The following is a 13070-nucleotide window of genomic DNA, read 5'->3' on the forward strand; positions in this document are numbered from 1 at the left end:
GTACCTTCCCCCACAGAAGCTGCTCCAATGAAAGATATTACCTCACCACCTGGTCTCTCTAATGTCCTGGGACCGACATGGCTGCATACGACACCCGGAGACAGCCATCTGTGAAAGCTCTGGGTGTAAAACATGGACACCACGGATTCATGAAGGGGAAAAACATTAATAGCTGCCAATATGCCAGCACTCGTATCTGAATCCATTAGCCAATGCCACTTTGATTAAATGCAAAATCAAAATCAAAGCTCCTTATTTAAATTCTGCGTAAGAGGGAAGTGTAATTGTTAACTCAGAAGAGGCCCAGATCCCTTTGCTTGCTGAATGAGAGCAGGAAGTTGCTGATAGCTCCCTGGAGAAAGTTTACTCTGACATCGTAACTGCTACCAAATATCCACTGATCTCTGTTTGGGGTCTCGGCAGCACAGGAATGTAAAAGAAGGTGCAGACTTTCCTTTGGCTTCAAATCTACACCACAGCAAGTGAGAGAGGACCATCTCCATGCCTTCCCTCGAGCTATTCCTCTTACATCACACTACACTGTTACCCCTTCTTGACACGGCTGAGACTTTTGCGGGCTAGTTGTGCTCACCGATGGGTTATTCTGCTGTCCGCTGGCATCCTTCACTCATTGCACAGACAATGTCAGAGACTGGCCTATGGATCTCCTCGCCCTGGAACTTGGGGGAGCTTGGAATCCGGATCTGAATTTTTGGCCTTATCACAAAACCTCATAACCGCGTATAATCAGCAATTATTGCAGCCGTCATTGAGCTCTCACGTTTTTAATATCAAACCTGGAAGGCCTCCTGTTGGCACACAGCGCGCAGAAATGAAGCCATTTTTCATTCTAATCAAAAAGCTCTTAATGGACAGTACTAAGTGCTTAACGGACAGTGCTAATTGCTTCTTGAAATCATCGGCAGGCTTCAGCACAAGACTAACCTTGTGCCAAGCTCAGAGGGGATGGTGCTATTGGGGTGAAACTTGGACAAAATATTATCATGCTTGCAGCATTGTAGGCTCACGTGGGCACTGTGGGGTCCGGCTGTTTAGGGCATTATTTCTATTGGACAGATCACCTCTCAATGCCTCTATAAAGAAGAGCTTCGGCGTGTAATTAGAGAACTGCACAGTGCCATGGGGCGACCACAGGCAAATAACACACTGGGTTTGAGAACAGCTGACAATCCCCCACAAAAATCCCAGGCACTGTGGCAGTCATTAAAGGCCATATGATCCCCTACACAGGACAAGCCCACATGGGAGCAGGGAACGTCACGAGTCTCCATCACACTGGTTCATTGGCAGGGCTGCGTATGCCCCCCCCCGCCCCGAGGTACATACGTGACCCTCATCGCTGTTCTATCCGAGCCCTGTTATCACACCTGGGGTTGCCCCACGTTCCATAAAGCAGTGGTGCCCAAACTCTGCCTGTCACCCCCAGCCCCACCCGTAATGGAATCTGTCCTTGCCCCCCTTTACTGCACAGTCGGCTCAGCAGAGGAGCTTGGGCTGACGGCGAAGCTGGGGACAGAACTGGGGATGGGGAAGGAGCTGGGGCTAGAGGCGGAGTTGGCCTGGGGGTGGAGGGGGAATGAGGACAGAGCTGGGCAGGGGGCGGAGCAGGGGATGGAGGCGGAGCTGCAGCAGGGGGCACAGCAGGGGCGGAGTGGAGCTGCAGCTGGGGGCAGAATTGGGCTGGGGGCGGAGCTGGACTGCAGTGGAGAAGGGGGCGGAGTAGAGCTGCAGCTGGGGGTGGAGCTGAGCTGGAGGCGGGGCTGGGCTGGAGGCGGAGCTAGGCGTGGGGCGGAGCGGAGCTGCAGCTGGGGGCAGAGCTGGGCTGCGGTGGATCAGGGGCGGAGTGGAGCTGATCTAGGGGGCACTTGTTCCCTGCCCCACGTGGAGGCTGGCCTGGGCCCTGCACCCTGTGCCCCTGAACATTCCTCTGTGCCTCCCACGAGGGGTGCACCCCACAGTTTGGGGACCACTGCCATAGAGAAATTGTGAGGAGCATCAGAGGAGCCTACGCAGCTATGGACCGCCCCCACTGAGGGCTACTCAAGAACAATCCTCCAGTATCTCTCCCCACAGCCCCCCCCAGAGCCCAACGTCTGAGGATTAGGGGCCGCAGGGCTTCCAGGAGATCAGGCCATAAAGCTGTGGCTCTCCCCCGTGGCCAGTTTCTGGTGAGTTTGGCTACCTTCCACTCAGAGAATGGTAACCTATAGGCCTAAGCCATGGTGCTCACTCTGAGTGCAACTCTGTAAATCTGGTTATTGTTAGTAACATGCTGGTGGTGCAGTGCTCCAGCCCTGCCTATTGCTCGCTCCCCACGCACTTCTCCAGTGAGCCCGGCCAGCCATCACCCTTTTATACAGCATCACGCCCTAAACGCCCCCCATGCGCTTTTCAGAAATAGATCCTCAGAAACAGCCGGAGCCGTGGAGGCACCTCTTGGGCTTATATTTGCTCCATGAAATGCAGGGAATACAGGAGAGCATTTCCCGTGACTGCAGGCACTACAGCTCGGAGTCAATTTACAAGAGATGTACACGGCGCTGAACATGAAGATGTCAGTGTTTAGCTCTTGTGGCCATCATGCTAAAATCCCAAGATGTCTCAGCGTTATTGTTTCGGACAGGCTGGATTTTCTCTGATTCCATGTCCAGGTGTTGAGCTGTTGCTCCAGGTGTAAGCTTTCTCTTTCTATCAATCCACTCAAGTGATGGGTTTATTATTTTTACCCACGGCGCTTGCGATGGCTTCTGACCGTGCCATGCAAGGACGCAGGAGACAACCCCCATGCTTATGGGTGCACTGACTTATTCAGTGTAACACACATTAATTGGGGAAAGTAGACTGCTTGTATAACCTGTCCTTACCAGACGTCATGCCCAAGGTGAGCTATGGAGGTAGAAGGAGTGATGCTGATTTACATCAGTTAAGGATTGCTTAATATTTACATCAAGCGACAAGACTGGCTTAGCAAATATCCATACCAATACCAAATCCAAAGCCCTGTTTGATAGCAAACAGCACATGAAAATATCAGCAAAGCTGGGGTGGGGAGATTCCACCAGCCCTAACCAGGATCTGCAGCCCAGAGCCCACCTCCTGCTCAGGGACTACAGCATTATCGGTGCTTTCTGATTTGCACAGTTGTAACATTTTAGGGTGTTTCCATCATCTCAACACAAATCTCAGTTATTGTCCTTGTGTTTCAGCCCCACACAGCAGAGAGGACGTCACCTGAAATACATGTCAAAGCCATACTGGCAGCTAGTTTCTCTGATTAGATCGCGAGAATTTGAGTAGTGAACAAATTGGTTTTAAATCCAGATTAGAGTGAAATCCATCTCAGTGTGACAAGGGTGAATGGTCAAAAGTAAAAAGCATTCTCCGAACAACCTCAACCCAATCTCCTGCACAAAGCGACACATAAATCCCCAAACTAATCACGTCTGAGATTCTGGACACAGCTTGAGAAAGTGGAAAGATCTCTGTGTGTTTCCACTGTGACCAGGCTCTATTTCCGACAGGACGGAAGCGTTGCTACACAGAGAATACTCCCTAACCACGGGCCAGATCCCAAGATCTAGCCTTGAAGTGTCGGGTGCAGCTCAAGATTTGGGGATACAAAGGTGATTTCGTGCCACCGTTCCCTTCCCCTGGTCCCAGGGCTAGTTCCCAAGGCTGCTCTGCACTATGTCAGAGGACCACCCTGGAAGCCATAAATTGCAGGGACAGCAGGATGCCAGGTCGATCCCCTTTACCTGGGCTGCATCGCCTCGGCTGGAGAAGGGGATAGGAGCAAGGATGGCAGCCCTGGCCGGATTTCCTCACACAGACTCTTATGTCCTACTGATTTTCAATGGGATCTAGGCTCCTAAATCACATAAGCACTTTTGAAATGGTTACACTTTGTCTTTATTCCTTGGCTTGGTGCCCTGAGCACTTTGGCTAGATGGGAAGGGATTAGGGGAAATGCTATTGGGGTTTTTCGTTTTTTTTACACGTTCTGAAACAAATCAACTAAGATTGGGATGCAGCCAAAAAAATGAAAATAGAAGTTAAACATATAAGTCACAGAAAGAAAATGGTCCACATTAATATAAATTAAATGTAGCATCTTTTAAATAGTAGATTAAATATTAAATGCACCATCCGTGATGTAGCACTGTTCCTGTCAGACAACAAATCTCAGAGCAGCCCAATATGATAAATGCTTTCTCACAGCACAGTCCCATTTTAATTTTCCTCTGATTCACATCTAATGTTTAATGTATCTCTATAAACCTCTGGGAGAGGAGGGGATTGGCAGAATGGAATATTCCATAAAGATTTAGCATACTGAACTGAGACAGGATTTGAGTGTCACTGGGAACGGAGCTGGGTCAGAAAGAGATTTTGATGATGATGATGATTTTGCAGAAAAGAGATGATCTTCACAGTCGGACTCTTATATTCCACTCCCGTGATTCCTGACTCCTACGGATAATCGAAAAAGACACTTCACACAGGCCACGCTGCTGACCATTCCCATAGTTCTGCCTGCTTGTTGAATACATTCTTCAGTCAAGGACTACGTAAAAAGCCAAGTGATTTATATGTTTAATTCCCACTTTTCTTCTATTATCTATCGACTCTTAAGATTTAACATATTCACATCTTCTCAAAGAATTTGTTTTGTTTAGAAATGAGTTTGCCCCCTGACGAGATTACGCAGCCACTTCCCCTGCTGGAATGCTCCCAAACTGCTAATGTCACTGGTGAAACAGTGTTCGAGTCCCCGGGCACCTTACTTACACACTCACACTCTGACAGTCTGAGGATGGGTCCCCCTGTCAAATCAGGCAGGCAGACACACGCACTTTTTGAAGTACACAGAAAGGGAACAGTGTTATTTCAGTAAGAATCTTTTACAACAAAGCTTGTCCCCCCGTGTGTTGGAGAAAGGACCTTAATGCTCACACGGCTCTCTGCTAATATTACCTGCCAGCCTAGGTCCCTTGCTACAACCTGCCAGCAACCAGTTATACTCTAGCTCCCTCTACGGGCTCCTTGCCCCCACACACTCGCAAAACCCTACCTGCTCAGGTGAACTCCTTTACTGGTACAATGTCACAAACTAAACCAGGAAGAAAATTAAACATCGTGTGCCTGGTTCTCATCTACACACCTCTGACAGTATAAAGGGGACTTAAAGTGGGTGTGAGAACAGGAGTGATGTAAATTGGCCTCAGGCCTGGTCTACACATAGAAGTGAGGTTGACACAGCCACGGTGCTAAGGGGTGCGAAAAACCCACACCCCTGAGTGCCGTCACTATGGCGACCTAACTCCCAGTGTAGACGCAGCTAGGTCAATGGAAGAACACGTCTGTCGAGCTCGTTCCGGTCATGTGGGGAGGTGGAGTTCCTGCACATGAAGGAAAACCCCTTCGACGGCTGTAATCTGCATCTCCAGTAAGAATTGACACGGCATGCCTACAGCACACAGCGACGCTGCTATAACACTGGTAGCACAGACATGGTCTTTGAGTACGTGAGTCTCGGGCCCTGTGCTTTTCCAGAGTGGGCACCGTCCCATGGCATGTGTACCATTTCCTCCTTTTACCGCCTAGGCACTGCAGCTGGCATGCAGCATAAAAAGGCAAAGCCTGGAAGAAATCCAGGGGCACCTTCCCAAGGATTCTGAAGTGCCTCAGTTGTCTCCATTACCTTGGCCGTGTTTCTACAAACCCATGCAATCACAGCTCGTTACAAAACCCGTACTTCACACAGCCGCGTTCCAACAGGAGCCCGCAGACTGATTCAGTGTCTTCAGCCAAAGAGGTGGGACTGACAAGAGAAAACGTGAGCCCGTGTCTCACAGGGAGGAAGGGAGAGCGTCCCAGACCGATGAGACAGCAACCACAAAAGAGCGGCCCCCCGTTGGGGATGGCGATAGGGCACAGGCCAAGGCTGGAGCGGCCGGTTAAGGAGTATGAATGGATGTAATCAGGTCAGAGTGGGGGGGGAAAGCAGCAAGTCTGTGGAGAGTTTTGAAATGCTGCAAAGCAATTGTGAACAGGCCTGGGAGACTGAGAGGAGACTGGGGAACGTGCCCAAAAGGGAGCGGGGAAACAACTGTATCATGATCCTGCTTCCTGAAATTCACAGGAAAGGCTTCTAAAAGCGACGGACGAAGGCCCAGAGAAAGATTTCCACAGAGGCGAGATCAAGGGGACGTCTCTCTCTATCATCGTCGCATACCGAAACGTTTATATCAATGACTGATACTGCCAGAGGCTGGCTGCAGGGACTGCTGCTTCAAGTACCAAGCTGCAGTCACATGAAATGAAAGCTCACGGTCCCAGTGATGTGTAACGTTCATCTTCCCCCAGACTAACAGCCCAGCATTGGCTTGGATCGATGACACGTCATAATTAATTAAAATAATGATTTAAAAACAACAAGTTCCAAAACACTGAGGGCTTGTCTACAACTAAAACGCTCCAGTGGCACAGTTGCAGCGCTCCAGTGTAGACACTACCTACACTGACACGGGGGGTTCTCCCATCAGCAGGGGCAATCTACCTCCATGATCTACATGGGGACATAGGCCAACTTGACAATGCTGCTCGGGGGTGGGGGGGGAGAGGAGGGAGTGGATTTTCCACACCCCTGAGCAATGTAGTGAAACTGACCTAATTTTCTCATGTAGATCAGGCTAAATATGGGATGGATTTAAAATTCCTGTCTCTAGTTAACACTAGCCAGAAGCGTCAGACCTGTGCAGACAGCAGTGTCTGGATATGACCAGAGAGCCCTGAGTTGAAGGGTCCATCTACACAGCAGCTGGGGGATAGAGTCCCAGCTCAGGCAGCGGTACACACAACATCTCTGCTCGAGCTAGAACTTCAAAACAGCACCGTGGCCACAGCAGCCCGGGCAGTGGCTTGGGCTGGCTGCCCGAGTGCAATCCCCTGCCGCCCATGCACCTGTGGCCACGCTGCCATTTTTCGTGCACTCGCTCGAGCCGAGCCGTTGTGCGTACATCTACCCAATCCAGGAATGCCACCTCCCAGCTGTCGGGCAGACATACCCTAAATGTGATGGCCATGAAGTGGGAAGAAGGGAGAAAGGGGAAAGTAACTGTGAGGCTCTTTCAGCGAATTCTCTATAGTCACTATCACCAGACACTGGACAACTTAATCAAGTGGAGTTTGAGAGACCAAGAGGCCGGAAAACTGCCAGTTTGTAGAAGTGCAGATTGTGTATGTTAATGGGCTTGATTCTGCTCCCTCTGAAGAGTACAGCAGTCCTGACACTGACCTCACTGGGGGCAGGACAGTGACCAATGTTTGAATATCAAGGAGACTCCATCAAGAGGTGCCACTGGATACCACAGAGACAGTCTCTGCAGGATGCCTCAGCTCTGTGCCAAACTGGATTTAATCCTTAGGTCAAATCTCCAAATTACTTCATGGACAGTAAAGTCACTGACTTAAAAGCCAAGCTGTGCGGAGAGGGGGCATTCCATTTCAGGGAGGGGTTCAATACTCCAGAATTTTGTTCCATTCCAATTTGGAACGAAAACTAAACATTTCAGGATTCCTTGTGAAGGGGATGGAGCCCTGGCTGCCCCAGAGCCATGGACCCTCGGAGCCCTGGGGTTATCTCTGGGGCACTTTGGCACGTGGGCTGCCCAGAAGCCAGCCAGCATGCTGGCAGAAAATCAGGGAGGTCTGAAAACCTGCCTGGGAAGGCAGGGTTCCAATAGAACTCCACTGAAATCAAACCATCTCCATACTTCACGTGTTTATTCCTGTATCAAGCACCTGCATAACTGAATCTCTCAAATGTGACACACTGGAGGTGGTTGTTAGCCCAGGAAAAAAACAACCCTTCCTGCTTCTAAGTGAACCAGTGTTAGCTCTTCTGGAACCGGGAATGACACACCATCAGTTAATCAGCTTTTCCTCTCTAGGGAACAAGAGCTGAATGGGCAGAAGGAGAATACCTCTGGATTCTGCTGATCGGAGTCTGATCACTAGTAGATGATGATGGCATCTCCTCCTCCTTAAATTAGGTAGCTGATCAGACTGGGCATCAGTGCAGAGACTAGTCCGATTTTATTTAATTATATCAGTATGATTCCCCTTTTCTCATTTTTCCCGGGGGGGGGGGGCAGCATGCCCCAGATTCTACCAGCCTGGTAATGCTCTCGACGATAAGAGAGATCATTTTTATTTATTACACTGCATCTCTCTTGCTGCTTCCATCTCTTCTAGTAGGAACATTAATGTGGATGCTGGCCAGAAAATTACCCAAGTGAACTCTATTTAGCTAATAAGAAAATGTCAGAGCAACTCTCTTAATGTCTCTGCTCTTCTTATGTGCTGGTGGCACATTGTAATAAGGTCTCTTAGTGACTCTCACGTATTCAGCATCAGGGTATCAGTGTAATTGACTTCAATGTTTTTTCCACTCTGGCTACAGCCACATAGTCACGGCTCCTGATTAGAATTTGAGATAGCACCAGGGTGCAGCGTCTCACTATCTCTGCTGGATGTTGGCAAGTGTGATGGTTAACTAGCCTTCTTCTGTAGGCATCCAGCACCCTACATGCCAACAAAACATCCTGGCCACAGACTGACTGACACCAGGGTGCAGAGTGACTGACAGCTTGCAGGCTTTCTGACTGTTGTTGATTTTGCTTATGTCAGAGTCAGCTCCCCTGACCCCTCAATGGGTGTTGAACTCTGTGGTTCCCCGGACATGTTGAATGGGATCAAGTAAGTTTAAACCTGTTTTAACAAAGTGTGTTTGAACTTCCTTTGGGGGGAGGGATGGCTCAGTGGTTTGAGCATTGGCCTGCTAAACCCAGGGTTGTGAGTTCAATCCTTGAGGGGGCCACTTGGGGATCTGGAGCAAAATCAGTACTTGGTCCTGCTAGTGAAGGCAGGGGGCTGGACTCCATGACCTTTCAAGGTCCCTTCCAGTTCTAGGAGATGGGATATCTCCACTAATAAGATAAGAATAAGATTTTTTTTTTCTCAGCTAGGAAATGGTCCCTAAGATTTCCCACTATTGCTAATGTTGCTTCATCTCCATCTCGCTGAGGCAGACGAGGTGTCGGAAGTGGCTGGAGTTTTACGTATCAGGTTGCGGGGTAGGCCTGCTTTCAGAGGGCAAGTTGGAACAGTGTCCAAAACGCAGGTGGCACCTCCATGCTGCTCTCAGCTGTTCAGCCCACCAATGGCAGAAACTAGCACTTTTAGGGATGCTCCCACCGAGAAGCTGATAGCAACAGAGGGAAAATCGAAGGACAAAAGGCTAATGTAAAGAAGGCCTTTGAAGGGGGAGTCCACCACAGTTTGGGGCTTAACAAGTGTTGAACTTGGTTGATCCTATCCATGGAGTTCAACACCACCATGGTGGGCAGAGGCACCCCACAGTCAAACAGAGCAGAGTACTCGAGAAACTCCTCCAGCTGTCTTACTATCTGCCTACTCTCGGTACTTACATGGTCCCCGGTACCACAGTATCTGAGCAACTCACAAGCTTCAATGTATTTACCCTCACAGCACCCCTGCGAAAAAGGCAGTGCTGTTATCCCTAGCTCAATTCACAGAGGGGGAACTGAGGCACAGAGAGGCTAAGTGACTTGCCCAGGGTCACACAGGAAGTCTGTGGCAGAGCAGGGAATTGAAGCTCCCACGTCCCAGGCTAGTGCCCTGACCAGTGGCCCTGGTGTTCTCAGCAATGTTTGGAACTAGTGACACCCTGAATATCCACCTCCAGAGCAAGGCGACAGCTAGAGAATTACTCTTTGGGGACGGGCTAGTTTTAAGCAGATGTGGGGAATAAGCGTTTCTGAAAGGGACAAGCATAAGGGAGCCTAAAGGCGAGGAACATGTAAAGTACAGCTCTGCTGTGGGGAATGCCAATGCTGAGCCAGGAAAGACAAGGGCTACTAGGTTAACATAGCCCAAGGTGACAGTCGTTTGGCAAACCAAGAAAACTGAGCTGACAAAGTAATTAATTTGTCCCAACTCTGCATTGGCCTCTCTCTGTAGTAAGTGCTAACTGCTTCATAAATCCAAAACACAAGGCAAGACAATGCCAGTGAATGGGGCAGGCAACCCAGCCCAAACATTAGCACTTTTACTTGCACTGTCAGGCATTTATGCTGTATAAATTCACTTTAAATAACTGGGAGACCCCCATAGGGTAAAGACACTGACGTCACGCACTTATTCGCTGTCTGCTTTATGCTGTCACACATTCATAAACATGCAATGGAATTCTATGGGACACATCACAGCTCAATGAAATGACCATGTTACCAAAGTCAATAAAAATCATTTTGTAAAAAAAACTAAATTATGGGCCAGGGAGCGCTGGGAATTGAGCCCATCTGTGGCGGATCAATACCTATGGATCTCTCTCACATTTTGTCATTTCCTCAAAAATAAATGTTGCTGCAAAGGATGATTAAACATTGTCCTTTCATGTGTCTTCATTTAGATTGACTTTCCTATGCAGTAGAACACTGGAGTTACGAACTGACCAGTCAGCCACACACCTCAGTTGGAACCAGAAGTGCACAGACAACAGCAGAGACCCCCCAAAAAAGGCAAATACAGCACAGTGCTGTGTTAAACGTAAACTGCTACAAAAATAAAGGGAAAGTTAAAAAAATATTCGACAAGGTCAGGAAACGGTTTTTGTGCTTGTTTCATTTAAATTAACATGGTTAAAAGCAGCATTTTTCTTCTGCATAGTAAAGTTTCAAAGCTGTATTAAGGCAGCGTTCGGTTGTAAACTACAACCATAATGTTTTGTTCAGAGTTACGAACGTTTCAGAGTTACGAGTAACCTCCATTCCCAAGGCGTTAGTAACTCTGAGGTTCTTCTGTAGTTTCCTTAAATACTCTGGTGGCTACATTTCTCAGCAGCACCCAGAACCAAACCTTTATGCCATTTTTAATCCAAGCTATCAAAGGGGCCGCTAATCAGGCCTATCCCTTGAAGAGGGCCTGCATGCCATATACAGAACATGTCACTATCGCATGGCCCTGCAAATGCCATGTCAGGCACTATGATGGCGAGGATAAATTGCTGTACTTGGAACCAATCAATGTAACCTTTGCAACTTGTCATTTGCTAGTCATCTGCAAGGCTGAAAATCTAACAGAAGAAAAAAGCTTTTAGAGATGAGCTTTACCTTGCATGGGTGTGGGTCAACTCCGTATGTCTCCAGGGTCTGGGCTTTTCTTAAAAAATTTAACTCTGAAGTAGCTGGTGTCTGACCACTGGAGGAAAGAAAATCAGGGAAAGGTGTGAACATCAGGACCAGTCATTATGTTCACTGTTTCCATTAGCAATACCGGGCATCAAATCAAGCAGATTCCTTTGACTTCATTCAGCCAGCATATTGAATCTAAAACAGGATCGTGTAAAAGGACTCGGCTCTCAAGCCTGTCCTTCCCGTTCTGCAAGCTGGACTTCAGCAGCACAGAAGACAGGCTCCCAACACTCAAAAGGAACAGAATAAAGGAGCCTCTGCACAAGGTAAGGTTTAATTAAATACAATCAGCCCAGGCTGCGATAAGCAGTTCACTTGGTTGCGGAGCATTATATGCTGAAAACAGCCCATTTCATATCAGTTTTTCAGGTCCCTTTTATGATGTCACATCAAATGACGTAACATCGATACATGTGTCTGAGGTTAAAAACAAATACCGAACTCCCTCTTAGGAGTGCGAGAGCTGGTAAAAGCAAGCTCAATAAATTATCTCCGGACCATGGACAGCGCATTACTCCTTCCCCCCAGCACCACAGGAACAGCTTTACTAGCTCTGGTTTCCAGGATGCCCATTCTGGAGTCTTATCTTGCCGGCAACCTTGCAAACCGTATTGCCTGGGTCACCTTCACACAGTTTTGAGAATGGACTTGAAGTGTAGTAGACTGTGGCTTGTCACATGTCGTAAACAAAGATACAGCTAGTATAATGGGAATATCATAATAGGAGGATATCTTACTTTTATACAGCACCTCATCCCAAAATAGGATGTGAATAATAGAGCAGACAGCTGAAACTGCAGGGGGAATTTAGGAAGGCAGACTATATTTATCCAGGATGAAATATAGTTACCATCCCCGCTCGATAAGAAAAAGCCATGGGATCTTTAATCAACCCTTAAACTGGGGCGAGTTCAAGACTCAGCAAAATAAATACATAAAAGTCAGAGACTCCACCTGAGCTGGGCCCCGGCGTGTGAGGAGATATTAGGAATCCATTGATACAAACTGCCTGAGCCAGACATTTCTGTTACAAACTAACGACATTCCTTTGTTGGGAAACGATATTCCCAGCACTCCACTGAGACCACGTTAGGCCCTTTCTTTAATTCTACAAACGGTCGAGACCTCAGTCTGAAATCTCATCGGATGGATGTTCAGTGGAGAAGATGAATAAAAAAAGATTTCAGGTTTTTTATTCTTCTTTGATTATCTACATTTTAAAGCACTTTTGGTAATTTTTTTAGGCAGTTTTATTATTTTCCTATTTCAGCAAGTAGAGGTTTGGTATTAGATGCCATGCCCTGTTTCCAGAATATTTCTATTTTTGTTGTAATGCCTCTAATAGTGCTTAATAAATTTTTAAGAACATCTCCATTATTTTCCCTCTTAATAAATGTGAACCATGCTACCAAAATAAACTCTTTTTTCTGATTTAGTGTATTGGGGAGGAGGGATAGCTCAGTGGTTTGAGCATTGGCCTGCTAAACCCAGGGTTGTGAGTTCAATGCTTGAGGGGGCCACTTAGGGATCTGGGGCAAAATCAGTACTTGGTCCTGCTAGTGAAGGCAGGGGGCTGGACTTGATGACCTTTCAAGGTCCCTTCCAGTTCTAGGGGATGGGATATCTTTATTTATTTATAATAAAGCTACTCATCCCATTACACATAACTGTTATGTTCAAAACCCTAAACAGGAATAGTAGTAAACAAAATACAATAAGTCTATAGTTAATCAACATACGTGACCCCTTTTAAATGGTACAGTACGTTAAATC

At 47.7% G+C, this 13070-nt stretch overlaps 1 protein-coding gene across 4 annotated transcripts in view; it reads right to left on the reverse strand.

The window, feature by feature from the left end:
- Window positions 1–13070, reverse strand: part of FRMD5 (FERM domain containing 5) — a 285564-nt gene that overhangs the window by 40463 nt on the left and 232031 nt on the right. For 3 of the 4 annotated variants that reach the window (XM_054042334.1, XM_054042335.1, XM_054042333.1), the window contains exon 7: window positions 11217–11304. In XM_054042334.1, coding sequence (XP_053898309.1) covers window positions 11217–11304 — 88 coding nt within the window. Of the gene's footprint in view, window positions 1–11216; window positions 11305–13070 lie in introns of those variants that run through there. The other variant, XM_054042336.1, reaches the window with a different exon arrangement.

The sequence above is a fragment of the Malaclemys terrapin genome, chromosome 10 (assembly GCF_027887155.1).
Source record: "Malaclemys terrapin pileata isolate rMalTer1 chromosome 10, rMalTer1.hap1, whole genome shotgun sequence".
In the NCBI taxonomy this organism is placed as follows: Eukaryota; Metazoa; Chordata; order Testudines; family Emydidae; genus Malaclemys; species Malaclemys terrapin.